This window comes from Rousettus aegyptiacus, unplaced genomic scaffold (assembly GCF_014176215.1).
Source record: "Rousettus aegyptiacus isolate mRouAeg1 unplaced genomic scaffold, mRouAeg1.p scaffold_m13_p_4, whole genome shotgun sequence".
Taxonomy (NCBI): domain Eukaryota; kingdom Metazoa; phylum Chordata; class Mammalia; order Chiroptera; family Pteropodidae; genus Rousettus; species Rousettus aegyptiacus.
The window spans coordinates 115,468,753-115,494,788 of NW_023416307.1; the positions used below are offsets into that span (position 1 = coordinate 115,468,753).

The 26,036-nt window shown below is 52.0% G+C and overlaps 1 protein-coding gene across 1 annotated transcript; it reads left to right on the top strand.

The window, feature by feature from the left end:
- The first annotated feature begins 1,469 nt into the window (after positions 1-1,469).
- Positions 1,470-25,737, top strand: TKT (transketolase). The gene is made up of 14 exons (XM_016156401.2): positions 1,470-1,672; positions 10,486-10,603; positions 11,400-11,513; positions 12,334-12,431; positions 16,322-16,513; positions 18,169-18,287; positions 19,783-19,976; positions 20,733-20,897; positions 22,064-22,220; positions 22,357-22,487; positions 23,189-23,272; positions 23,381-23,474; positions 24,636-24,758; positions 25,452-25,737. Exons 1-14 carry the CDS (start codon positions 1,566-1,568, stop codon positions 25,625-25,627), a joined length of 1,872 nt encoding a protein of 623 aa, XP_016011887.2. The 5' UTR covers positions 1,470-1,565; the 3' UTR covers positions 25,628-25,737.
- Positions 25,738-26,036: the final 299 nt, after the last annotated feature.

Sequence of the window (26,036 nt, forward strand, 5' to 3'; positions counted from 1 at the left end):
GGGCAAGGATTAGTCAGTCACATTGGGCAGATGGGGAAATCAAGGTTCAGACTAGGAAACCACTGTTCTAAGGGCCTCGGTTCAAAGGCACAGAGCTTCTAAATAGTTTCAAGGTGTGTCCTCTTATCAGACGGTGAGCAGCCTGAGGACAGAGGTGGCATACCCCTGGGCTACCTCACTCCAATCCAGCCTGCAGCACTGACCAGCTTGGGGGCCAGCCTCAGCTAGCAGGCTTCTGTGGACTGGGCCAGCAGGTGCCAAGTGCTAGGGGATGTCACACTGGGATCCGGCTGGGTATGTGGAAGCCAGACAGGTAGAGGAGCAGCAAAGGTGTACTTGGGGGTAGGGTGAGGAACTCATTCGCATCCAATCCATTGTCCAACGCGATCTAAAGCTCTGAGTGTGGGCAATGTAAAGGAAACAGAGGGGATACAGGCAAAGCCTAGCTATTGGTTCCTCCCACAGTTCTCTCAGGGGCTCAGCATCAGACAGATCGGGTGCAGGCCCCTGCTCAGCCATTGCTTTGAGGTGCCTGCCTTTATCTCTTTAAGATGGAACTTCCTCCTGTGTAAGTGGAAGTAACCTCATGGGTCATGTGGGATGGGTGGATTCCATAGACAATGCATGTAATGACTGTCCCCTTCCTATCCTCACTCTGAGGATCCCCATCCCTCTGGGAGACAAGGGGTCTGGTAACAGCAGAGGTGAGTGCTCCTGTCCCTACAGACCTGGGACCAAACCCAATAATTTCCCTAAGAGTCAGCAGTGTTATTAGGCCCTAATAACTTGTGAAGGGCCTGCCACTAGTACTTTCTAAGTTAACATTAGCTGGTATTATCATTACTACACTATTATTATTCTCATTTTCATAACCCTCATCCCCCTTACAGGCCCCTAAAGCCCTAGAAAGTGAACTGAGGCTGGGGGATGGGGCTGATCTGCTAGGGCAGAGCCCTACACCCCCCAGTCCTGTGACCTTGTTCACCTTGCCAGTCTGAATTTGCTCATCTGTATAATGGAATTCCAACAAAGTCTCGCCTCTCAATTCCACCCTGAGCCTTGGGGAGCAGGGAGACAGAGCACTCTGCAGTGAAGATGCGAGTCATCAGGCAAGCTCTGAGCCAAGCCTAAAACCTGGAGTTATTTTCATTTGTTCGTTTGGTGAATGCCGCAGGGCAGTGCCGCCTGATTCACAGGAGCCCGGCAGCCTGTAGCTGCCAAGCAAATGTCGGGAGGGTGGAGGGGAGGTTAAGTGGGTGGACAGCATCAGGCTGAGTCCCACCCAAAGCGCCAGGGCTAGCAGCAGCCTCAGTTTCCCAGTCGGAGGGCCGGGGCACCGGCAACTCCCGGGCCCGGGGGCGGGGTGGACGGGGCGGGACAGGGCGGCGCTGTTGGCGACGCGGCGGCCTGGGGTGATGCCGACGCCCCGCCCCTACGGGCGGGCCTGGGAGTCTTAACGCGCCCCCGCGCAGCACCCGGCCTTGGCCGCTGCCGGTCTCTGCCTCAGCCACCGCGCTACCTCCGCGTCTCCGCGTCCTGCAGCCTCCTGCTCACCCGGCCGCGCCATGGAGGGCTACCATAAGCCTGACCAGCAGAAGCTGCAGGCCCTGAAGGACACAGCCAACCGCCTGCGCATCAGTTCTATCCAGGCCACCACGGCTGCCGGCTCGGGGTGAGCGTGGGGCCGGGGAGAGGGCGCCGGGCCCGGCGAGGCTCAGGTTAGGGTGGGGGAGCCATTTTCGGACGCCGCAGGCGCGCCGGCTCCGTGCGGCGCTGCACAATGCCACCACGAGCGAGGCGGCCAGAGCCAGGTCAGGTGGTGGAGACGCGTCCCTTGCAGGACCCTGGTACTAGGCACCTTCCGCTGCGCCGCGCCCTCTCGGCCCGGCTTCCGCCTGGCGGGCCTCGGCTCCCGGGGCGCCTCAGGCTGTATCTGCCCTCGCAAGACTCCAGCTACCCGGCTGCGCTGTGCGGCTCGTGAACCGCGCAGCCCCCTCTGTGGCCATGCCGGGAAGGCCACCATAATTGTGCTTTCGCGGAGCGCCAGGCCTTGTGATGCGCCCTACACGCGTGGCCTCCTGGACCCCTACCATGTCCTGTGTGGGGAAACCGAGGCTCAGAGTCAATTTCCCAAGGCCACACACGGAGAGCTGGAATTTGAACCCGAGCTTCCCAACTCGGGAGCGCAGGGTTTAACCCCGCATCTTGCAGGGAGGCTCTGGGCCCCACCTTTCCCCATCTCACACTTGCTGTCTCTCTGCCATCTCACATTCCTGCTACCCTTGGGTTGGGGGTCTCAGTTTGCAGCAGGGGACTGCTGAGACGCCGTGCTGCTGAGTGGGATGGGAGAGGGGAGGAAGGCGGCCACGTGGATGCAGAGCCTTGGCACCTGGTGTAAAGAGGAGGTCTTAGATCTGACCTGAGGCGGGAGGTGGGGTTAGGGGTTGGGGAGGGGAGACTTGGAAGGCTAAGAGAAGCAAGGGCCTAGTCCCAGGGCCCCAGCGGTTGGAATGCAGTCCTGGGGGCAGGGCCAGCAGCCAGGTGCACTTTTCCCAGGGCAGAGGCTGAGGCATCTTCTCCCAGTATTCTTTCCGGGTCAGCCCTCTGACTCAGAAAGTGGAGAAAGGCTGTTGCTGATTCCAGGAAGCTTCCACTGGAAGGTGGCTGGTAGCAGGGACGGTGATAATAACAGGGACCACTGTACAGCTGGAGGTGTCCAGTGGGGTAGTTAAGGTCAGAGTCTGTCTCCTACTCTGAAATGCAAATAGTAGTAGCTCCTACACACTGGGCAGTTTCAAGAATGCCAGCGCCTTCTTCCCTTGAGGCCTGGCATGAGAGGGAAGAGACAATGTACTGGGTTTGTGAAATGTATGTGGGGGCTGGGTTAGGGAGTGATTTCCGAGAATCTTCCCAAAGCTGTGTACTTATAACAAAGACAAGATTCTAGCCTCTGGCCAGTTTCATACAGGCTATATTATTAATGAGTAAATGATTTTTGACCTTCAAGGTGGGTCTGCACTAACCCTTTCAACTTTAAGACACCCAGTTCTCAGAAGGGATTAGCGCCCTCTTGGCAAGCCCTTTCCCTTCCACCCCACCCACTTGCACACTTTGGACCTGTTACCTCTTTGGGGCTCTTTTGGGCTTGCACACTTTGGACCTGTTACCTACTGTGTGGGAGCTCCTGCCCAGCCTTGGAACCTGCTTGCTCTCCATGCCTCCTCCCCCAGCCTGACACACAGTAGGTCTGCACACCCTATATTGTTTGTTGGGTGGTTCATGCCCCCTTCCCTTGACCATTTCAGGGAGTGATTCACCCTGCAGGGCCTTGTTTAGCCATACTGTGTGATAGGAGCTATCTAGCCAGCCTCCTGGGGATCTAGCTGGAGAAACACAGCAGTTACCCAACTAAATAGTGTTATACACCTGAGCATCTTACAGAGCCAGATGAGACCTGCAGACAGTTACAGGGTTACTGAGCCAAATAGATATCACTGGTTTGACACAGCATCCTTTATTGCTAATATTGTTTCATGCATTCTGAGAATAACCCTATGAGATAGATGCTATAACAAACACATTTTATAGATGAGAAAACTGAGAGGTTAGTGTGTTAAGTGACTTACCCGAGCTGATCATTGGTGGTGGTTCCACACTGCCGAGTGAGGGGCTTGCATTATTGGGAATACTTAATGGGCAGGCAGGAGAATGGAGAGAAATTGGAAATGGGGAGATCAGGTGCAGTGATGGCAGGTATCAGTTGATTTGAAGGCACTTTCAGAGAAATGAAACATTAATTAATATCTCTTGGGGGCTCCCAAAGGGAGGGAGTATCCAGCGGGTCTCCTGGGTCTTTGTTAGGTAGTTAAACTGATTTCAATGTAGGGAAAAGATACTATATGTAGCAACAGACTTTATACCCAGATTTACATTGTAATGTCTTAGTGAGGAACTATCTGAACTCAAAGTATCCATTTGTAAGAAGAGAAAAAGTGTAAAATACCTGGTGATTCCTGCATGTTTGTATGTGTAAAAGATACAGGAAAGAAACACTTAGAGAAAACTTATTTTTCAGAAGGAAGTAACATTGCTATGCAACCCCTGTCACAAGAGGTTTTGAAAGATGTGTGCCAAGAACTATGGGTGTGCACAAAAGTAGTTTTGGAATACTTGAAGGGCTGTGTTCCGGTCCCTGGACATTTGCTTTAAAGCCCACTCTTCCCTCACCACAGTAGGTGACTTCCATCAGGTGAAGGCCCAATCCTGATGCCTTGGCCCAAGCTGGTTCCAAAGTGACCATCCTTTTCTAGGGGAGCTTGCATTCCTGGTGGTGAAACAGCACTTTGGTCAAGTCTTTTCATGGTCACCCACACAGGATGGATTCAGTGAGCTCCCTATTTCTTGGCTTTCTCATTCCTTTGCCATCACTGACGCCTTGTCAGAGGACCTCACCAGGCCCCAGGAGTGAGGACACTGGCTTCTGTGTCAGGGGAGTTGAGGGACAGAGGGCTCTTTTTGGAGGCAGCACCCACAGTGGCCACAGCTTCTCCGGGGTCATCTCCTTCCACATGCTAAGGAAACTATGGCAAGAGTCCAGCTTATACAGGCTTTAAAAAAATAAAACCCACTGACCTTACCAGAAGGGGCCCGGCTGCTGAGGCTGGTGGTAACAATTTCATAGTTTGCAATGACCAGGGCTAGGCTATGGTATTATTCAAACAGTGCTAGGTGTCATCTGAGGACAATCAGGCCTAAATTAGGGAAGCTCAGGCTGTGCTTTTAACATGTCCCCAGGGCTCTGCCCCACAGCATTGGGGAAGGTACTTGGGTGCTAATGTCTAGCCGGGTCTGACTAGTGGGCACAAGGAGACAGGATTCCAACTCTAGCTCCAGCTCCCTTCGGAGCAGTTGTGCACTTGTCCAAAAGACCCTTCCGATCCAGGAGCTCAGTCTCCCCATCTTTAAAGGAAGAATTCTTAGATAGATAGTTTCCAAACTGGGTCCCTCAGGAGTGTGACAGGGAGCTCTGGGATTTAACATTGGTGGTCCATGTGACTTTAGTGGCTGGAAGTACATCTCTGTACCCAGCTCTGGCATTTGAGTATGCTTTGGCTGAGTGCCTAGAGGGCCCCTTCAAGTCTCTGGCCTCTCTGGGCAGAATACCACAACAGGGCCTGCTTCTCTATTTGGGCTGCCTTCCACCCAGCCTGGCCCTGACTGAGGCAAAAGTGAAGCCAGTTGAGGTTGCCCCAGCAGCAGCATTTCCCAACACGATGTGAAGACACCTGACTGCTCTGACATGTCTCAAGTGCTCTGCCCAAGTGACTCTAACTCAGCAGGGCTGATGTTCAGTGTTTCTCAAAGCTGGAAACCAGGTGCAGCCCCTGGTTAGGGTCTGGCTAAGACATTCTCAGTTTCCTGTGAGCTGACCACACTTTGGCCCTATTACAGCTCTTACCCCTGGACTTGGGCTTCTTTTAGGAAGGGCTGTTGCCACTAGATTCTGGACCCACAAAATCAGGAACTCCCTTATTGCCACAGACCAGAGCTATTTGCCCTGAATGACTCTGTTCTCTTTTCCTGAACGGTGAGACAGAGTCCACTCAGAGGGATGGCCTTCTGTGAGCTGGAGCGATTCCACCAGCAGGTGGGTCTGGCAGACCTGACCTGCACAGTTTAGGCGTCTTGCTCAGAAGTCAGGTGCACTCATGGGCTGGATGATGCAATAAGTTTTAGTGAATTCACCACATCTTTTTTTTTTTTTTAATTAATTATTTTTTTATGGCGACATTGGTTTCAGCTGCACACTTTAACATAAGGCATATATATGTTTATACTGTATGTTCACCTCCCATAATTAGATTTCTTTCTGTCATCACATATGAATTTATCACATCTGATTTTAGGATACTTCATCACCTCTGAAAGATCCCTTGTGTTCGTTTGCTGTCATTCTCCATTTCTGCCTCCCTTCCCAGCTCCCAGGCAACCACTAATCTCCTTTCTGTCTATAAATTTAACTCTTCTGGACATTTCACATAAATGGAATCATGCAGAATGAAATCTTTGAGGTCTGGCTTCTTTGACTTAGCATGATCTTTATAAGGTCATTCATGTTATAGCATGAATCAGTACTTCATTTCTTTTTCTTGTTGAATATTCCATTGTGTAGATTTACCACATTTTTGTTAATCCAGTCATCAGCTTTTCACAGTATCTTGCTTTTGCCCTAGCTCTTCTGATGGCAGACTGTGTGACCTTGGGCAAGTCACTTCCCTTCTGTGGAACTTAAGAGGTAAGAGATCCCATCCTCAAAATGAGGAATAAGGTAGACCTCATTTCTGATGTTAAGAGCTAATATTTACTGAGCAATTGCCATCTTCGTATGCACTGTGCCAAGCTCTTTACCCACACACTACCTCAGTCAGTCAGATTTTGTTAATATCTCCATTTTACAATGAGGAAACTGAAGTTCAGCTCACATCTCGAGTCTTGGAGCCAGGATACATCATTTATTCATTTGTGCACTTTGTGCCAAGCACCAAAAGGACACAACAGTTAAAAGGCTCAAAGTCCCCACCCTCTTGGAGCAAATAAATAGTCACATAATGTTAGGTGTTGGCAAGTATAAGTGAAGAGATGAAGAGGTATTTTAGGTAGTGTGGTCAGGGAGGGCTTCTCAGAGGAGACGGCATGGGGCAGAGCTCTGAAGAAACTTTCTGAGGTGTGGAGGCAGAGTCTTTCCTGGCAGGAGCCAGCTAGAGCACTTCGGGGAACAGAAAGAACAAGGACTGCTTCTGAAGTTCACTTCCTCTCTGGCATCCTGGTACTCTCACCTGAGTCTGAGTTGTTGTTTTTTTTTTTTTAAAAAAAAAAAAATATATATATATATATATGCATAAAAAACAATATACTGTACATATGTTATAATGAACCCAAATGTACCCACCACCAGGCTTAAAAACTAGGACATTACAGTACTTGAGGAATTCCTGTGTGTCCCTCCTCCCCCCAGAAAGAACTATGCCCTGAATTTTGCATTGTCATTCCATTGTTTTCCTTATAGTTTCATAGCATTTGTTTATATTCATAAACAGTGTTGGTTTTTGCTGTACAGATCCTTCTGTAGTGTGCTTCGTTCACATGCTGCATTTGTGAGTTGGTGCTGATGTTGGATCTGTGTAGTTCACTTATTCTCACTGCTGCATACTATTTATCATATGAATATATTGTGTTTTATCTATTCTGTTGATGGGCCATGTGGGTGGTTTCCAGATCTGGCTGTAGCAAGCGATGCAGGGGCCATCCCTGTGTGTTTCATAGAGCTTGTGATTTAGCTGTGGACATTTAGTGGCTGTGTGTCTGCGTCTGCAGCTACTGACTTGGTTTCTTTTTAATGATTAAAAGATCACTCAAGTTTTCTATTTTTCAGGTCAGTTTTGGTAAATTATTTCTCCCTAGACTTCCAGTTTTCACATTTTGTTGCATCGAGTCTTATTTGCTCCTTCAATTTCTAGTATTGCCCCTTTCTTTTCCTGGATTCTGCCTTATCAGAAGTTTGCCTGGTTTTTGGTCCTCTTTTAAAGGTTTTTTTTTTTTAAAAAAAAAAAAGAATTAACTTTTGGCTTCGATGTTTAAATATTGTATATTGCTTCCTATTTCATAAATTTCTGCTTTTTTATTTTCTTTCTACTGTCTTTGAGCTCACTTTATTTTTCTAACTTTTGAGTTAGATCTCAGCTAATGGTTTTCCACTCCTGTATTTACTTTCTTACGATTTATTTAGGCCTAGCTCTAAGCACTCAGCATCACCTTCATAGGTTGAACTACTTGGCATCATAAGTGAACTATTCAAGCCAAGGCAGAGTTTTTGAATAAACTTATAAACTCCCATGCATCTCTCTGGTAAAGTACCCAGCAGCGCCCCTACCCTCACCCCAACCCCATCCCTCACCTATATCTAGCCAGTGTGTGACATACACAGAGCCCCGGACTGGGACCTCCGCCTGCAGTTGCTCCTGCCCACCCACTGGCCCCAGGGGAGGACAGAGAGGACAAGAAAATCTCAGGCCCTGAGGCCGTAGATGCAAGACATTTTTGGCCTGAAGGTCCTCTAATAGTTTGCATTTAAGAGTAACTGTGTCTCCTGTTTGCTTAGCACTACAGTTAACAGAGTTCTGTCTCAGTTCATGGCTCATTTCTTTCTACCTGCCCTATGGTTAGGGTTGGAGGGAGCAGTGGAGGGGGGGGGGGCCAGTGGTCACATTCCTAGCCCATCAATAAGAAGATAGATGGAGGCACTGAGAGGTTTGGCATCTGGTCCTCCAGCAGATGGTTACCTGGAGTGTTTGAATGCATTATCTTACTGGGACTCTTAGACTGCACCCCCCCCCGCGACACACACGCACACACACACAGTATCCCCACTTACAAGTTAAGAAGCTGAGCCTCAGGGAGGTGAAACACTTAAGTCACACAGCCTATATCCCCACCCGGGATACTTTGCAAAGAGAGATCCATGAAAGCTCGGAGAAAGAAGAGGGTGGATACCTGGCCCCTAAAGACCTATTATTATAGGTAAGCGTGAAGACAGGGCCAGCAGTGTAGCCAGATGCAGGCTTTGAAAGGTATAAAATATCGCAGGCTAACCCCTCATAGGTCTACCAAGGAAAGGTTAAAATCAACTAACTTTTCAGCTGGTGTCTCTTCATGGCCGACCTCCCTCCGCATCCACTCTGGGCCTCGGTACGCTTCTGCCACAGGCAGAGAGTGCTTGTGCCATGGCATTTATCCCTGATGCCCTTCTTGGTAGTCAAGGGGGAACGTCACCCTGAGATCACAAGGTGGACAAGGCAGGCAAAGTCCCTGCACCCTTCTTTCCCCTCAGAGCAGTTGGGCCCACTATCTACCTACATCTTTCCTCCACTCCTTTCATTATAGGGTCAAGACTTTTGAAACAGGATTCCTCAGGGACAGACTGCCCTTGGAGGTGGGAAGGACATGAGGTCAGACTAACTGGTATTGACAGGGATGTCCTCCAGCTGAAGTTTGGCACTGGGGACAAGGGATTTGGGTCCCTGCCAGGCAGAGAAAGGTTTCTCGTTTACATTTCCTCAACTCCCTCTTTCAGGTCTAGTGTCTTTTCCCCATGACCAGGAGCTCATAGAAATGGTTAAGTATAAGATGATTGCGTGCTGGGAATGTGGGTACTAAACCAGCATGGACAGTTTTGGATTTCTCTACTAATGCGTCTGTACCAGGAGTGACTCACCCCTAACCCGGTGTGGAGGGGGCGGGGAAGCGACTGGCAAGGGAAGAGGGAGGCGTGTGTGAACTCCAGATGTTGCATGTGCCCTTAGGTTTGGCATTGGGTGTGTTTTAGCGTGAAAGACCTCAAAGGGCAGCATCAGAGAGCTGCGCTGGGCTGCATGGAGGAGTGGTGGGGAGGCACATTTCGTCATGCTGACATCTTAACAAAACTGGGACAGAGTGCTTCAAGCAGGGTTAGGCAAGACCCCAACCTCTAGTCCCGTTCATGGGGGAAGTGCCTGGATAAATCAAGTGGGTCCTAAGAGACCTAAACAAGTCTCACTTCTAGGATGTAATGCTTATACTTTGTATCATTACCTTTGCCCAGGAGCCATTCAAATAACAATTAATAAAATGCAAAAGGTTAAAAAAAGGGGGGGCCCTTTGATCCTACCACTCCAGGGCCAAAAGGGCAGGCTCTTGCTTTTGTCAGCCCCACTTCAGCCCTTGTCACAGGCAGAAGGGATTGTTACCTTTTCATGATTGTAGCCTTTGCAGAAGTTGAGATCTTGTGTTTTGTCTTTCAAATTATGCACAAAAGCATGGTTCCTAGTGGCTACACCAGCACTCAAAATGCCCTTTTAAAAAGCTACCAAGTCGCCCAATGATGCTGTTGGAGAGTCTGAAGCCCAAGTTTTCAGACTATGAGGCTGGGAGGTTTGTGGTAATTCCATAAGCCTCAGTCCCTTACCTCTTGCCCATGGCCTCAGGACTAGCATCCCTGGGTTCTGGAAGGACAGAGTGCCCCTCGCAAGTAAGTAAGCAGAGTCCTGGGCAGTTGCACCAGAATGTGGCTTACTGGTCAGTTACAGAGGGGCCACGACTCCTCGGCTGCTGAATCCTTGTAATTGCTGCTAGGAACCACGAGGCCAGAACTGGGCTCAACTCAGTCCCAGCCGCTCCCCAGCCATGGTGTTGCCTGGATCTGTGCTGTACATAGTCTCTGGGCCCTTCTCTCTTACTCTAGTCCAGCACAGAAATTTTTCAGTTGTATGACTGAGGATCTAGACTATTGGCCCCTGGGAGGGGCCAATGCCACCAGCAGTGTCCTCCTTGAGTACATGGCTATCTGACTCCTTGCGACACATACCCCCGGGTCCCTGTGCATGGGCTGGGGTGAGCCCTGTAGGTCAGGGGTCCAGGACCATAATGCGCGGGTTTCTTTCCTGGCCACAGCCACCCCACGTCATGCTGCAGCGCCGCGGAGATCATGGCTGTCCTCTTTTTCCACGCCATGCGCTACAAGCCCCAGGACCCCCGGAACCCTCACAACGACCGCTTTGTGCTCTCTAAGGTAGGAGACCAGCCTGCTACCCTTCACCTGGGTCTGGGTGTCATGTGGGCCCCGGATGGGTGAGAAGATGCTGGCAGTGAGCCATCTCCACCCTCCTCCCCCCCAGGCTCCTGTGCGGACCTAGGTGGTAAACTTAACCTGAGTTAAGGAATAAATGAATGAATTAATAGGGGACAATGGAAATAATCTGCCTTGTGTTTTGCCCATTTGGTGTTGATATGCAAAACTCGAGTCCAGGTCTGGGTATGGCTTTGCGGCTTTCTGGACGCATCTTCCTGTGCTGTGCCAGCACCCCTAGACCACAGCTCACCCCCTCAGGAGTGGTAGTGCATTGCAGCAGGGTTTGGGATGAAGCATCCTGTCCTATGCCACCTACATGAGAATCACAGCCACAAACTATGCTACAAACTCTTGAAATCCACCTGTACCCAGTCCTGACTCTGTGGCTTCTGGTCTCTTGGAGCAGACATGAAAGCTTAGAAGTCTGTCCAAGTCCACTCACATGCCAGAAACCAGGGATTAGGGCAGCCGGCTGCCTGCTGGGGTTTTGGCTTCGGCAAGCCTCACAGCTGTGCTCCTCCTGCACCTGTCCTAGGGCCCGCTTGGCTTTGGCTACGGGAATTTCAGACTGGAGAAGGATGAAAGGAAGGGAAGTGGCTTCACTTGCTTCCTCCCCTGAAATGGATACCCTGGCCCACAGGCTTAGCCAGGCCTCAGGTTTCAGCGTGAAGTGGGAACAGCCCCCCAGTATCGGCTCCCCCTCTGACCTCTCCCTCCACCATCCATCCCTTGGCAGGGCCACGCAGCTCCCATCCTGTATGCAGTCTGGGCTGAGGCTGGCTTCCTACCCGAGACAGAGCTGCTGAACCTGAGGAAGATCAGCTCTGACTTGGATGGGCACCCTGTCCCGGTAAGTACACCCTGCCAGGATCCGCACAGGCCTCTATCTCCACTTCCTGTTTCCCAAGGCATGCTGGAAGGTGGGCAGGGGTGCCCAATGAGAAGCTGAGGGTGTTGAAAGGTAGAGAAAGGCACCAAATTGAGGAAGGAAAGAAGTGGGTGTTTTAGGGGCTCACTCTCTTCCCCACAGGCTGGTGAAGTCCAAGACCTTTCAGGGCCCCAGCCTAGGGTTCTCTGGGTCACCTGCAGAGACAGCCTCTCCCCAAGCACCAAACACCCAGCTCCCCTTCCCCTCCGGGCCTCCCTGGCGATACAGACACAAATCAGGAGTTCACCAGGGTGTCAATACAGGATCACAGGATACTGGTGATGCCCCAGGAAAGGGGCCCAGTTTGCCCCTGTACCTGTTTGGAGTTCATGGATTACCATAGAAACTGTCAAACCCCCTCCCCCCCGAATCTGGGTACCCACTAGCGCCAAATGTTCTATCAGTTTTGTCGTGAATTCTCCTAGTCACTGTGTGAGGTGGGTGACATGGGCTCCATTTACAGATGAGGGAATGGAGGCCCAAAGAGGTTCCAGTCCCTGGCCCGAAGTCGCACAGCTTCCTGGTGGGCAGCGCTGGTATTTGAACCACACCCACAGTTACTGCTGTATGGGAATGAGAAATTACACAGGGGAGAGGCTGCCCTGGGGCTATGCCTCCTGAAGACCCAGCCAGCACCGCTAAGTCTAGGTGGGGATGTGGCTGACCCTCAAGTCCAGGTTCCTGGGAGGGAAGCCACTTCCATCTTTCCCCCGTGAGTAACTGTGTCCCTCTGTTATGACAGAAACAAGCTTTCACCGATGTGGCCACTGGTTCACTGGGCCAGGGCCTTGGAGCCGCTTGTGGGATGGCTTACACAGGCAAATACTTCGACAAAGCCAGGTAACACTTCCACTCCCCACCCCCACCCTGGATAGTTTGGGGAGGGGTTCCACCATAACCACTGCTCTCAGATACCTCCTCTTGCCTGAGTAGGAGCTGAGTTAACAGTGCATGATACCAGGACCAGATCCCTTTTCGGATGAGGAAATAGGCTCAAAAGAGTGACGGGACCTGCCCAGAGTCCCTTGATAGTGACTGGCAAAGCCAGGTTTGAACCCAGAGCCCATGCTCCTGACCATGTACTCTTTGGCCAGTGCTTTGGCTGATGAGTTCCTGTGTCACCCCCAAGTGTAGCTCTTGGACCCCAGAAGTCTCAGCAGGCCCTGTCCTCCAATGTCTGACTAAGTGCCAGGCTGAGGTGTTTATCTATATCTTTGGAAAGAAGAATGTTCTAGAGGGCTCAGGGCATCCCTAAGCCCCACCTGTCAGCTAGGGAGGGCACAAACATTGGAGAGATTGACCTTATCATAGACCTTTCTGCTCCAGTGCCTGGTGGTTTGGAGGAGAACCCCTTGAGGCAAATTTCAGCCATAAGGCTGGCAACCGTGGCCCTGGTCTGCAGACAGGTCTCTATTGTGGGGAGAGGAAGAGTGTTGACTACAGGCTTTAAGGAAAGCACTTGTCAGATGGTTTCTCCATGCCATTCCCTTTTGGGGCCCTGTCCTTGGTGCTCAGGGCTTTCAAGGGTTTCCACCTTAATAAGCAAGCACTCGTTATGGCTGAGTGGTGGCATAAGTGTAGATACCCCTTCCACAGATGGGGGAGACTGAGATAAGATACGCACCTAGTGGTGGAGGTCGGATTTGAATCTAGTCAGTCTCCAGGCTCTTCTGAAAGGCCTAAAGGAAGCAAAGGTTTGGGAAGCCCTGTGAGTAGGAAGCTTCCTAGAAGAGGGGCTGATGGAACCCTGCCTGCAGGTGGGAGGAAAGGCCCAGCTGTGCGGCCATGGCTTTCCCAGTGCCCTCCAGTCCACCCCACTGGCATGAGAAGGGCTATAGCCAGGGTGGTTAGTGGGGAGTGGTGGTGACTTCAGGTCCACCGAAGACAGGTGGCTGGCTGCAAGGAGCCTGACTGGAAGCTACGCTGCAAGGAGCACGTACTGTGTGCAGGGGGAGGGGCTTCAGAGACTGCTCTCCAGGAGGTGAGCTGAGGCTGTGAGGTGTCCCAGACTTCTCAGGCCAGTATCACCCGCCAGCACATGTTTGCCTTCAGAACCTCGCTGGGCTTTGGGGCCAGGCCCAGCTATACCCAGAAGTGATTCATCGTGAAGCGAGGAAAGTCACAAAGAATGGGGTGTATGTTTAAGAGTATTTTATTTGGCACAGAACCAGAGATGTGAGTTAATTAGTCCCTACAGTTGCTTGAAGTAATTCCCTATGAAGAGTCATTTCCTGACCCTAACATAATGGAACAAGCCAGTGTATGGAGAAGGAGTTTAATTCTGTTCCCAGCGGCTAAGGTTTAGGGCCTGGGCCTCCCTGGGGAGGGGAGTGGCAGAGGCATCAAGAGAATTATCAGGCCATGCCAGGCTCCAGGAAGTAGTGTCATGATAGAGTAGATCTGACCTTCAGGCATGTCCCCCAGCCACCAGCAGGAAGGGGACAGCAAATCGCCTCACTTTTGTATCTCTTTTTATCTACTCATTTGAAAAATACAGAATAGCATTAAAAAGAAATGAACATTTTCTTTATGCTTAACCACTCCCCTATTTAAATCTCAATGTATCATTTCCTCCATGTTATCATGAGAAGAAACTTAGAAATTTGGACTCCTGGTATTTATACGCATTTACATTCCTCTTTTTAGAAAAACCTAAACATCATGAACATTTTCTCATGTTATAACTCAAGAGCTAGTTTTAGTGATTACATGATGTTCTGCTACAGGTCTGCTGTAACCGGTTTACATAGTCCTCTGTGGTTGGACGTTTGAGGAAGTTTTCAGACACCTCTGCAACAAACTTTGGCCCCCTGTTTAGGGCCCCTTCCCTTCATGTTGGTTCATGACTGAGCACCTTAACTCTAACAGCTTTGGGCAATTCAGAGCCTTAGGGTGAGCCCCGGCTTATGTGGGGCCCCTTTGATAACAAGCCTCGCTAGTGTCTGCTCAGTACCCCAGGACACCCTCCTGACCTGAGCTTATTGGCCCCAAAGAGACAGGTCTCAAAGGCTGAGGTGCTGGCACTCTGCTTTTAGCCCCGGTCTAACTTCCTTGGAAGTGGTGTAAGCTTGGGAAGGCAGCCAGTCTGCTTCCTTGGAATTGCTTTCTGGGGAGGTCGAGTTCCATAGAGGCCTCTCTGGCTCAGCCCCATCAAGCTGGTCATTTGTGGGAGCTGTTGTGCTAGACCCAAGCCCTCCAGGGTCCCAGGGCCCCCTTGCACCCTGCAGGATGCAGCTTCAGATAAGCCTCTGAGTATGGGGCCTGGGAACTTCTCCCGGCCAGGGAACCAGTGACCTGGCTTGTTGGAGGTCACAGAAGGGAGGGAAGCCGGAGCCCTCCCTGACCTGCTGGCCTGCTGAGGTGCTGAGTCATGCTGACAGCACCATGGCTGTCCCCACCCCTTCTCCAGCTCCCTTTGCTTTAGCTCTACAACAAAGAGGCCTGGAGGCTCCGACTGCTTAGGTACAGCCAGCTCTTAAGCCCCAGCTCCAGAGCTATATCCTGTTGCATGCAGCAGCAGGGCAGGTGCATCCCCTCTGAGCCCACATCCAGGCATCAGCCTTGCTCACTGGACAGAAGAAAGGGGAATCTCCAAGTCCTGTAGCTCCTCCCCCTGTGTGCATTTCTAGACAGCAAGGAGTGGACAGTCTGGACTGAGTAGTCACATGTGTATTTGAATCTCTGTTCCACTACTTCCCCCACTACACATGACCTTCAGACAAGTCCCCTGACTTTTCAACTTGTTTCCTTTTCTGTGTGTTTTAGGAATAAAACTCCACTTAACTCCCTCAGAGGGTTACTCCGCACAGGGCCCGGCACCCTGCCATAGCCCCTAGTTGCCGCTCAATGCCACGTGAATGGGGTTCTTGTTTCTGTACCTGTGGCTGCTGCCCCTCAGCCATCCCCTCACATCTGGGGCATGGTAATGTGAGGGTGGGTTGTCAGTTCCTGAACTGGTCTCCCTGACTCTGGCCTCACCTCCCAGGGTTTACTTTTCCCTGGGGCCAGTTTTCTTTTTGCCATGTCACACCACCTTTGAAACAATCACAGTTGCCTGTGTTGAGGGCAGGAGAAGGCCCAGGTCCAGCTCTGGCCCCAGCTCCAGTCTTAGGCAAGGACCAACATCAGTCCACTGGGGAGAGCTCATCCTATAAGGCACCTGTCCCCACCACGAGCCCAGTCCTCGAGTCCTCTCATTAATTAATGATCATTCCTCACCTGAGGCCTCTTCCCCTAGAGTTTTGCCTGGCACTCGTCAGGGCTGCCCCAGCCCTGCTCCTTGGAGCAGGAAGGGCCCCTTCCCCTCTGGCTCACCCAGGGAGTCCCAGGGCTCCCCCAACAATCCTGATTCTGGGGAGGGTGGAAGGAAGTGGGCGCGTCCCTGCAGTGGGCAATTCAAGCCCAGCCAGCCGGGCGTGAGCAGTTAGCCCCGACGAATATTCATTTTCCTTGTGTCCTGACGACCCCCGAGCCCCCGGATCTTCTGACCAGATTGCTGTCGTCTTGGAGCTCTGTTTCTTGGAAGCCAGTACTTTCTGGAGCTCTTGACCGCTTTCTTCACAGCCATTCCTCAGGGCGTAGGCTTGGGGTGGACATCAGAAAGCCGATGGCACCCTTGCACATCGTATGTGGCCGCTTCACTCAGAGGTCAGGCTCCTTGGGAGGGTCAGGCCAGGAGCACAGTGACCCAGGTGAGGTGCCAGCCTCACACCCACTCCCCACATCTGCAGCTACCGCGTCTACTGCATGTTGGGAGATGGAGAGATGTCGGAGGGCTCTGTGTGGGAGGCCATGGCTTTCGCCGGCATCTACAAGCTGGACAACCTCGTCGCCATTCTTGACATCAACCGCCTGGGCCAGAGTGACCCTGCCCCGCTGCAGCACCAGTTGGACGTCTACCAGAAGCGTTGCGAGGCCTTCGGGTATGTACGGGGCTGTGGCCTGAGCACCCTCACAGCACGGGAGCCATCTGCTAGAAGCTGTGCAGGTACCTGGGCTGAAGCCAGAGGCTAATGAGTCTTCCTTTTTCAGGATTTGACTCGCAATTTCAGACTTTGGGCATTTGGACTTAAAGTAGCAGCCCAGGCCACCTTGTGAATTTGTAGGCTAAGGCCCAGTTCTGAGTGAGTTCCTTTGTCTGAACTAGGATGTGTGGCATCCTAGTTCTCAGAGCTTTTATTCTCTCACACATCTTCACTTGTTCTTGAGGGAGGAGGAGGAGGAGGAGGAGGAGGAGGGGGAGGTAGACACAGTGAACCAGGCTTGGTCACTGAGGCTAAGGGACATGTAGGGGTTTGAACATAATAAGTCAGGTGGCTGCCTCCTGTGCCCAACCCCAGCCAGCCTGTGGAAGAGGAACAGTACCCCTTCCTAGTGAGATGGGAGAAACAGTTTTCAGACGACCCCCTGGGCCTGAAAGTTGTGAGTTCTTAGTCACGGGTTACAAAGCCAGGAAGTCCATCTGGGTGGGTGTCAGCCAGAGGGGCCCTCACCTCAGTGTCCCTCCCCTGCCCCAGATACAAGCTGCTCTGCCGTTAGGGCTCCAAGACACCCAGGTTCCAGGCTCAGCCTCAGTTGAGAAGACTGTGGAGGACTCTGGGATGTGGCTGCGCAGGGCCCTTTGTAGATGAGTCAGTGACCAGGGAAAGTCAAGAGGGACTTGCAATACCAATTACACAGGCTGACCTTATAGAGAGAGAAAGTAAAGAGAGCAAGTATCCTGTTGGGCAGAAGAGGAAACAGCCATAAAGTGCCTCAAGGACCTCACCAAGGCCACATCAGGCTAGGGAGCTGAGTACATGACCCTGACAGCTAGGTCTGTGTCTATATAACCCTGTAGCTCTGAAGGCAGATTCCTTAAGTCCTGGCTCTGTCACTAACTTGCTTTGTGGCAAGTGATTCTGCCTTCAGTATCTCAGTGTACTTGTCTATAAAGAGGGGGTGGTAACAGCGCCCCATGCCCTGGGGTAGGGGAGGTTGTAATGAGACAACTGGGTTGTGTGTTGTGCTTCGCCCACTGCCTACAGAGTACATGTTAGCTGCTGTGTTCATTATAAATGGGCCATAAAGAGTCCCAGAAGGGATAGCCTTAAAGAGAAAGGTTGCCCTGTACTGGCTCCTTCCCCTAGATATTTGACAGCACGGCTCATTTAAAAATGTTTCCAGCCTTCATCCAGCATCTGTGAAGTGATCAGATGTTCCCCTAAATGAAAATTGGGCCCAAAATTTCATCAAATACCTAGTAGCAGATTCCAAACCTAGTACATCATCCCAAAAGCAGCTTTCAGTAGGAAATGAATAGGTCAGGAATAAAAGATGCAATAAATGAACTAAGCTTTGAATTACTTAGGAGAGAGGAGAAAAATCTGTTCAGGGAAAACAAGAGGAAGTTAAATAATGTGAAAAGAGAAAATAAAACCCAGATTGGAAACAGGAATGTTTTAGACTTCCTGACTCCTCCAGCTTTTTTCCAGATTGCAGTAGTGCAGTGAAGTGAGGGCAGACCTTTTTCTGGGACCCTCCTCAGGGTCTTCAGGCACCTGGCCCCTGCCCCTCACTCCCCCCTCTCTGTCCCCAGCTGGCATGCTATCATTGTGGATGGACACAGCGTGGAGGAACTGTGCAAGGCCTTCGGCCAGGCCAAACACCAGCCGACAGCCATCATTGCCAAGACCTTCAAGGGTCGAGGGATCTCAGGTCTGTATGCATGAGCCTCCCTCCCCACTCCTATGCCTGGGGCTGACTGAGAGGGTATGGTGGGGCGTGTCTCTGAGATCTTGTATGGGGGGAAGCACCATCCCTCTGCTGCCATAGTGAGTACACCAGGATTGGGGAATGGGGAGCAAGAGACTGTTTGCTGAAGTGACTCAGTGGTCAACATAGTTGAGCCAAGACTCAAACCCTTGGCTGAGGGGCGTGTGTAGGTAGGAGAAGAGGAGGGAGTTGGGGAAGGCGTGTCAGGGAAAGGACCTGGTATAAGACCATCCCCCATACTCCCTCCTTGGCTGGCACTTGCAGAGCATCCTTGATGGCTCCAGCTGTCTGTCCTGAGCCGAAGGGCCGACAGGGAGCCCTGGGAGAACCTGATAAGACCTGGGTTTTTCCCTAGAGGTGAGCAAGTCGAACATCTCAAGCAGTAGAAAAGTGCTTAGAAGCCTGTGTGGGTGGAGAGCCTGGGTGGGTCTGGAAGATGATGGCTGCGTCAGGACACGCATGAGAGCTATGCTGGCTTGTGGCTTTCTAGCCCATAGGTGCGGCTCCAGACCTTGAGTCTGGGATGGCCTTCGCCCATTTTAAAGATGGGAAAATGGGGCTAGAAGCGGTCAGGAACTTGCTCAGAGACACAGGTAGTCTGTGACACTAGGGGCCCTAACTGCAGGCCCTGGGCCAGCTTTACTGTGGCACATGCCCTGGCTGTGCCCCTCCTTGCATGGGGTTCACAACTTCCTCTCCCCGTGTGGGCTTGGTAATTGAGGACATTCACTGAAATGTAGGAGAAGATGCATGGCTTTGGGAGCCTTTTGGGAGGGGTGGACATCTAGGAGAGGATTCTGGGATGTCACGGCCTCAGTGCTACTGCCTGACACGGACTCCTCAGGTGTCACCACCAGGTGGGATCTGGAAAGCTTGCGGCTTCTGGGGGGTCCCTGGAGGTCTACAGGGCTGCTAGGAGGATCAGTCCTTGGCTCTGCCCAAGCTGAGATGACCTTGGAGGAGAGGGACCTTAACTGTGGTGGTAGTAGAGGGCCCACTCTGTGACTCACCAATGTATCAGGTGACCTTGGCGGTGCTTGCCCTGAGCCACATCCCAGCTTCCCTACTGACGGCCAGGATCCCGACCTGTTCAATGAACAGAGTGTGATTTCTACAGACTCTTCTCTGCAGGCTTGGGCTGGGAAGGCAATAGGGGAGAATGGGACAGGGCAGTCTGCTCATACCTGCTCCCGTTCCTACTCTGTAAGCTGCTGGAGGACTAGGCCAGGCATGTGGTGTGGTGTCCTGGTACCAGGACTCTCCTTTCTCTAACCTGCGGTGTCCAGTGCAGGGCCACGCTTGACTGTGATGACACCATTCCTCCCTTTCCACTGGCCTGCCCTCAATGGTGGAGGGACGGGTTCTCCTGAGCACCATCCTGGCCTTCTGGGAGCTTCTGTCTTACCAGGCCCTCTGTCCTCCTATATTGGACCTGTAGGAATAGAAGATAAGGAGTCTTGGCATGGGAAGCCCCTCCCCAAAAACATGGCTGAGCAGATCATCCAGGAAATTCACAGCCAGATCCAGAGCAAAAAGAAGATCCTGGCAACTCCCCCGCAGGAGGATGCCCCCTCGGTAGACATCGCCAACATCCGCATGCCCACTCCACCCAGCTACAAAGTCGGGGACAAGGTAGAGTCGGGCCTTGCTTTTCTGGACTAGCTGGGTGGGGTGACTGTGGTTCTCTGGCTCCCCAAGCCTGGGGCTAAGATGAAGCTCTTGGCTGGGAAAGGGAGGAGAGCGATTAATGCAGGGTGAGGAGGAACCCTGAGGTGTTGCTTCTGCCAGTTCCTCGTGGAGACAGCCAGTTCTGGAATTATTTACCTGCAGAGACTCAGAGGACAAGGGACTTGCCCATAGTCACACAGCAAGGTACTGGCTGCAGGGATCAAAGCCACAACTTCTAAGTCCCCCATTCCTGGTCCAGCTGGGCCTTGGCCTATGCTCAGGACTCCTTTGTGTCTGGCCTGGCAAAGGCTAGGCAGACCTGCCCTACTCCAGGGCCCTCCCCTGGGTGAACCCATCATTGCAACTGCCGTCAGGCTTTCTGATTCCCACACTTTCAGTGTATCACCATGCATAGTAGGGTGAGTTCCCAGACCTGTCGCAGGGGAGGGGAAAATGGAGGGTATTAGTACATCTTTTGCAGCTCAGACAGCCCACAGCTGTGCTAGGGACAAGGGACTCCCAAGTTGTTCATTGTAGAAGTTCTTGGCAACCTTACAGAAGTTAAGTTTCCAGAGGGTCGTGTGTTACTGGCCTTCCTTCTTCTGTTCCAATTTTCATTCTTTTCCTCTCTAAAAGATGTTACCCCGAGGCTGTGCATGGCTCCAGGCCACACCTCACACATGCCACAGCAGTGCTCAGCCTTCCCACTCTACTCCACAGATAGCTACCCGCAAGGCCTACGGGCAGGCCCTGGCCAAGCTGGGCCATGCCAGCGACCGCATCATCGCCCTGGATGGGGACACCAAGAATTCCACCTTCTCAGAGATCTTCAAAAAGGAGCACCCAGATCGGTTTATTGAGTGCTACATTGCCGAGCAGAACATGGTGGGTGCCAGGTGTGAGCAGGTAGACACAGGGCTTTGGGGCAGAGGTCTGAGGGGAGCATGGGCAGGGCCAAAGCCCTTTTGCTCCTTTGGGCCCCTACGATGGGAGTGCCAGGTGACTGCTGTGGGCTAGCCCAGAGAGACTCCAGAATAGCTAGGACCCAGCATTGACCCTTGACCTTGAGTAGGTATAATTTGAAGGTGGAGGATGTGTCATGCCCAGGTGCGAATGTACTGAACGAGTGTGCAAACAGGAGCTGAACGGGGTGCAGGTGCACACAGGAGCACTGCATGTAGGCCAGGGGTGGTAAATGGGCTCTCTGGGCACAGGAGGAAGGCTTGAATGTGATGGGCCTAGCAGTCAAGACTCCTGAACCCCTTTTATGCACAAGGTCTAGACTCCTGACATGCACACAGTCGGATAAGCAGCCATTTGTCAGGAATGATGTTTTGTCCTATTTTTCGAAATATTCGCTCCTCTTGGCCAAGGACCCTAGCCGGGTCTGCAGGCCTTTACAGATCTCTCTGGAGTCTACTGGCTCCAAAGTTCTTCAGCGGAACATGAAATTTTTTTCTCTGGTTTCTAGCTTTGGCAGCTGGAGGGTCCAGATTAGACTAGCCAGGGTTTGTGAGTTGGGGAGGCCCCAGGTGCTAGGGAAGGAGGGCTCATGTCAGCAGTGGGTTTCAGGATTGTGGAGGCCTCTTCTGAAACCAATTGGTTCCAGCTGATTTGGAACCAAAGCCATTGTTCACTGCTTCTGGGCAAGAGGTTTGGGGCTGAGCCTCTGTGGGGAGACAGAGGGGATGGGAGGCCTGGTCTCTGCAGAGGCCTTGGGGCTCATGAGGGAGATTAGTGGTGAGGTGTGTAGTTGAAAAAGCTGGACCATCCGTGGCCAAACTTAAGTAGCCTGCTCTGTGAAAGACTTTTTGTTTGTTTCTAGAGGGAAAAAAAATTCCCCAGGACAATAATTTTAAGACAACTTTTGAAATGATTATTTCAAGTTGAAGGATTTCTGTGTTTGGAAACAGACTGTGGAGTGATGCCTATATAGAAATCAGTTGCATGAGGGGAGGAGAATTAACAGTTACTAGGATGACAACCCTGCCCCCAGTCCCTCACAAGGGGTCCTGGGCTCCTTGGCCACCCTCTCCCTTCTGTACCCCCAGGTGAGCATCGCCGTGGGCTGTGCCACACGCAATAGGACCATACCCTTCTGTAGCACTTTTGCAGCCTTCTTCACGCGGGCTTTCGACCAAATTCGCATGGCAGCCATCTCCGAGAGCAATGTCAACCTCTGCGGCTCCCACTGCGGTGTGTCCATTGGTGAGTTGAATCAAGGCCAGGATGCTTACAACTGGAGCTTCCCTGGCCTTCTGGACCAGGCAGTGAGGGGCAGTGAGGCCAGGATTCCATTCCACAGATTGGGTCTTACTTCAGCATGTCCTTTCCCACACCACAGGGGAAGACGGTCCCTCTCAGATGGCTCTGGAAGATCTGGCTATGTTTCGATCGGTCCCCATGTCAACTGTCTTTTACCCAAGCGATGGGGTATCTACAGAGAAGGCGGTGGAATTAGCAGCCAATACAAAGGTTAGTCACAGAGCTGTACCCTTTTCTGCTGGCAGCTAGCTCTTCCCTAGAGGGATAGCAGGGGAGGCCAGCATGCAGGCACAGAGCTGGTCATTCACTACCCCAGAGTGGTATCACCTGAGCTCGCCTCTGGTATTTATAGCTAGAAGTTAGACTAGGAAGAACAAAATACACACCACCCTTCCTGCCTCATGGCAGACATTGCTAATTGATCATCACACTCTTTCTCCGTTGGCAGTTGATGCCCCTCTGGCCTCCTTGAGTTGGATGCACCAAGACAAAATGAGCTAAGCAGTGTGGTCCTGACCAAGAGCCATGCTCCACAGACCAGAGTGCCCTGTGGTTCCAGTTCTCTGCCTGAGGGCCAGAGGCATGCCAGATGCACTCTAGGGGAGCGACCCCACTTGGGAGGCCAGTCTACCTGATGGAAAACTCATTTTCCATCTGGGGCTTGGGACTGGCGAAGCTTTTGAGTGGCTCTCACTCAGGAGGAGTGTTGGGAGCAGTGCACGCTTGCAGAGAACGAGTCCTTTTTCATGCTAGGGGAGCGGCCAGCATGAGGTGACTGACAAACACCTCCGTGGGGACAGTGGGGTAGAGGAGGTTTGTTTGCAAGTGGGAAGTGAAGCCTTTCTAAAAAGACTGCTCTTGGAGGTTGAATGTGCAACATCCTGTAATCCTCAGTTATTGTTTCGTTCCAGGGCATCTGCTTCATCCGGACCAGCCGCCCAGAAAATGCCATCATCTATAACAACAATGAGGACTTCCAAGTTGGGCAAGCCAAGGTCAGTGTAGTTCATGCCCCAGTGAGACCTCACAGAGTGAGCCCAAAGTAGGGGCCTACCCCAAGCCACCAGTACCTGAGCCTCACTGACCTCCTGTGTCACCCCCAGGTGGTCCTGAAGAGCAAGGATGACCAGGTGACTGTGATCGGGGCTGGGGTAACCCTACATGAGGCCTTGGCTGCTGCTGACCTGCTGAAGAAAGGTGAGGAGGGAGGAACCCAAATAAAATAGGCTTTGATCGGGAGCTGACTGCATACTAGGTCTTGGGAGTGGGAACTTTACCTAGTTCAATGATAATAGTGAAAAATAAAAGCCACCCTTTAAGCACTTACTATGTGCCCAGTATGATGCTAAGTTCTGGGGCTACAGTGGCCACAGTCCCTGCTCTATGGCCCTAGAGTTAAGGTGCCCCAGCATGGCAGTCAGATCAGACGCCCTGGGCTTGCAATGGGGTTTGGTCACCACTCAGTTGAGCACTAGTTAAATAAGTTATTCACCATCACTGTGCCTCAGTTCCTCCATCCATGAAATGGAGATACTGTCCTGGGGGCTTAGTAAATGTGATCTGATGTTGTTACTGTCATCGTGAGCTTACAAATGTTAGCTACCAATACTGTAGCAGAGACAGGCATTAGCACCCCCTACAATAAAATCACAGTAGATATCACGTCTCGTCCATGCTGAGCACGAAAGAGAGGGTGGACACGGACAACCTTAGGAAAATGATCTCAGATGTATGTAGGACTAGTAAGCAAAGAGGGGAATGAAGAGACCCAGGCAGAAGGAATGGCATGTACAGAGCTCTGAGGACCTGGAGGAAGGGCCAGACAGGAGTAAGATGGGCTTGAGAAGCCAGGGAAAACCTAGTCCTAGCAGGGATGCAGCCCCAGGGGGAGGATGTGAAGCAGGCGTCACTGACTTGGAGTTGGCCTTCTGAGGTCGTTCTGCTGGGTCATCACCTGACAAAGCTACGCAGGCCCCACACATAGGCCACTTAATGTTCTTTGACAGTATAAAGGTCAATAGCTCCTAGGACCAGTTGCTCCTAAAACAGGCCAAGAAAGGTGTCCAGGAGGAGGTGGGCAGGTGCAGAATGCCAGAGGACATGGGCACCACACATAAACAGGAAGGGGGCAAGCCATGGGGGTTAACCGGCAAGCACAAGCCCAACAATGGGAACAAGGGGACAGGTGATCCTCCTTGGGACACGTACAGGCCACAAACTGAGCTTTTAGCTGTATGACAGCTCTCAGGACACACCAACCAGGCCCCCTCCCAGGGGCCCCATCAAAGGCCACCAAAAGGTAGACCCACAGCACCTAGCCCATTCCCCTCAGCTACACCTCTGCATCTACCTTCACAGAGAAGATCAACATCCGAGTGTTGGACCCTTTCACCATCAAGCCCCTGGATCGGAAACTCATTCTTGACAGTGCCCGTGCTACCAAGGGCAGGATCCTGACGGTTGAGGACCACTACTACGAAGGTAATAGGGCCTGGGCCAGAGAGCCAGGTCACATGGGTCAGGGAGGGGCCCAGGGTCCCAGTGCTAGACATCCCTCCTTTAGCCCAGCCCCAGTAAGGCAGCTGTGGCCCGAGAAACGAAGAGCTGTCCCTCTGAGCATTTGGGTCTTGGCCTGTTAGGCCTCAAGCTAGGCCTGGGACCCAGTGAACTCTCAGCTAGAACTCTACATGGAATTCTTCATGTAGTCTTTGCCCCACAGGAAGCCAGTGGGGATTCTTAAGAGTGAAAAAGGTGGCTTGTGTCCCAGAAGTAGTTGAAAGTTAAGGCTGTTCAGATTCAAACTGGGAAAGCAACACAGAATTTGCCTTTCATGAGTCCTTCCCAAAGCAACCCTCTCACACCACCTTCTCACAGGAGAGGAGATGGTCCTAGACTCTGGGGTCAGGTGTAGATGCTCGTCCATTAATGACAGCTGCTCACGGGATGGTGTTAAAAATGATTCAGAGGCTACATGTAGGCTTATGAAAAGACAATAAGTGTGGTTATTGATTAGCGATGTCCGCTGTGGCTGCAACTGTGGGGAGGGGTTGGTGCATATGTCATCTTTGCCATCCTTGGGTTAGGGAGTAAACTCAGATTGGGAGAGGGCAGGGCATGCACCCACTGCTTACTCTGAGACTGAATCACTTGACTCACCTCCTTTCCTTTGCCAAGGTGGCATAGGTGAAGCAGTGTCCTCTGCAGTAGTGGGTGAGCCTGGCGTCACTGTCACCCGCCTGGCTGTCAGCCAGGTACCAAGAAGCGGGAAGCCAGCTGAACTGCTGAAGATGTTCGGCATTGACAAGGACGCCATCGCACAAGCTGTGAGGGGTCTTGTCACCAAGGCCTAGGGAGTTACAGGGTGTGGGGCGGGGATTCTACACATTCCGGAGAGATTCTGGCAGAGGTGCTCAAAGATGTACTGAGAAGAGTGGTAAATATATGTTTTGAGAAAAACGAATCAGCTCCTGAAATGTTTTTTCTTTGACATGGATATGGCCAGTGCTGGTTCTGGGGAAGAAGGGTAGAAGGGAGAGGGAGGAAGGTTGGCATCTTTGGCTCTGGTCCAGAACCCGGGTGTCTTAAGGCCTCTGCAGCCACCTTTCCTGAGCCCAGCCTCTGCCTCAACTGCCACAACTGCTGCTGCCTCCTACGTACTGACTACAATCTGTTTTCCAGCCCAAAGGCTGCAAACCCAAATCCCTCACCTCGCCCTCAGCCACCAGCCCCAGGGAGGCTGGAAGCTGCCTCAGGCCAGGG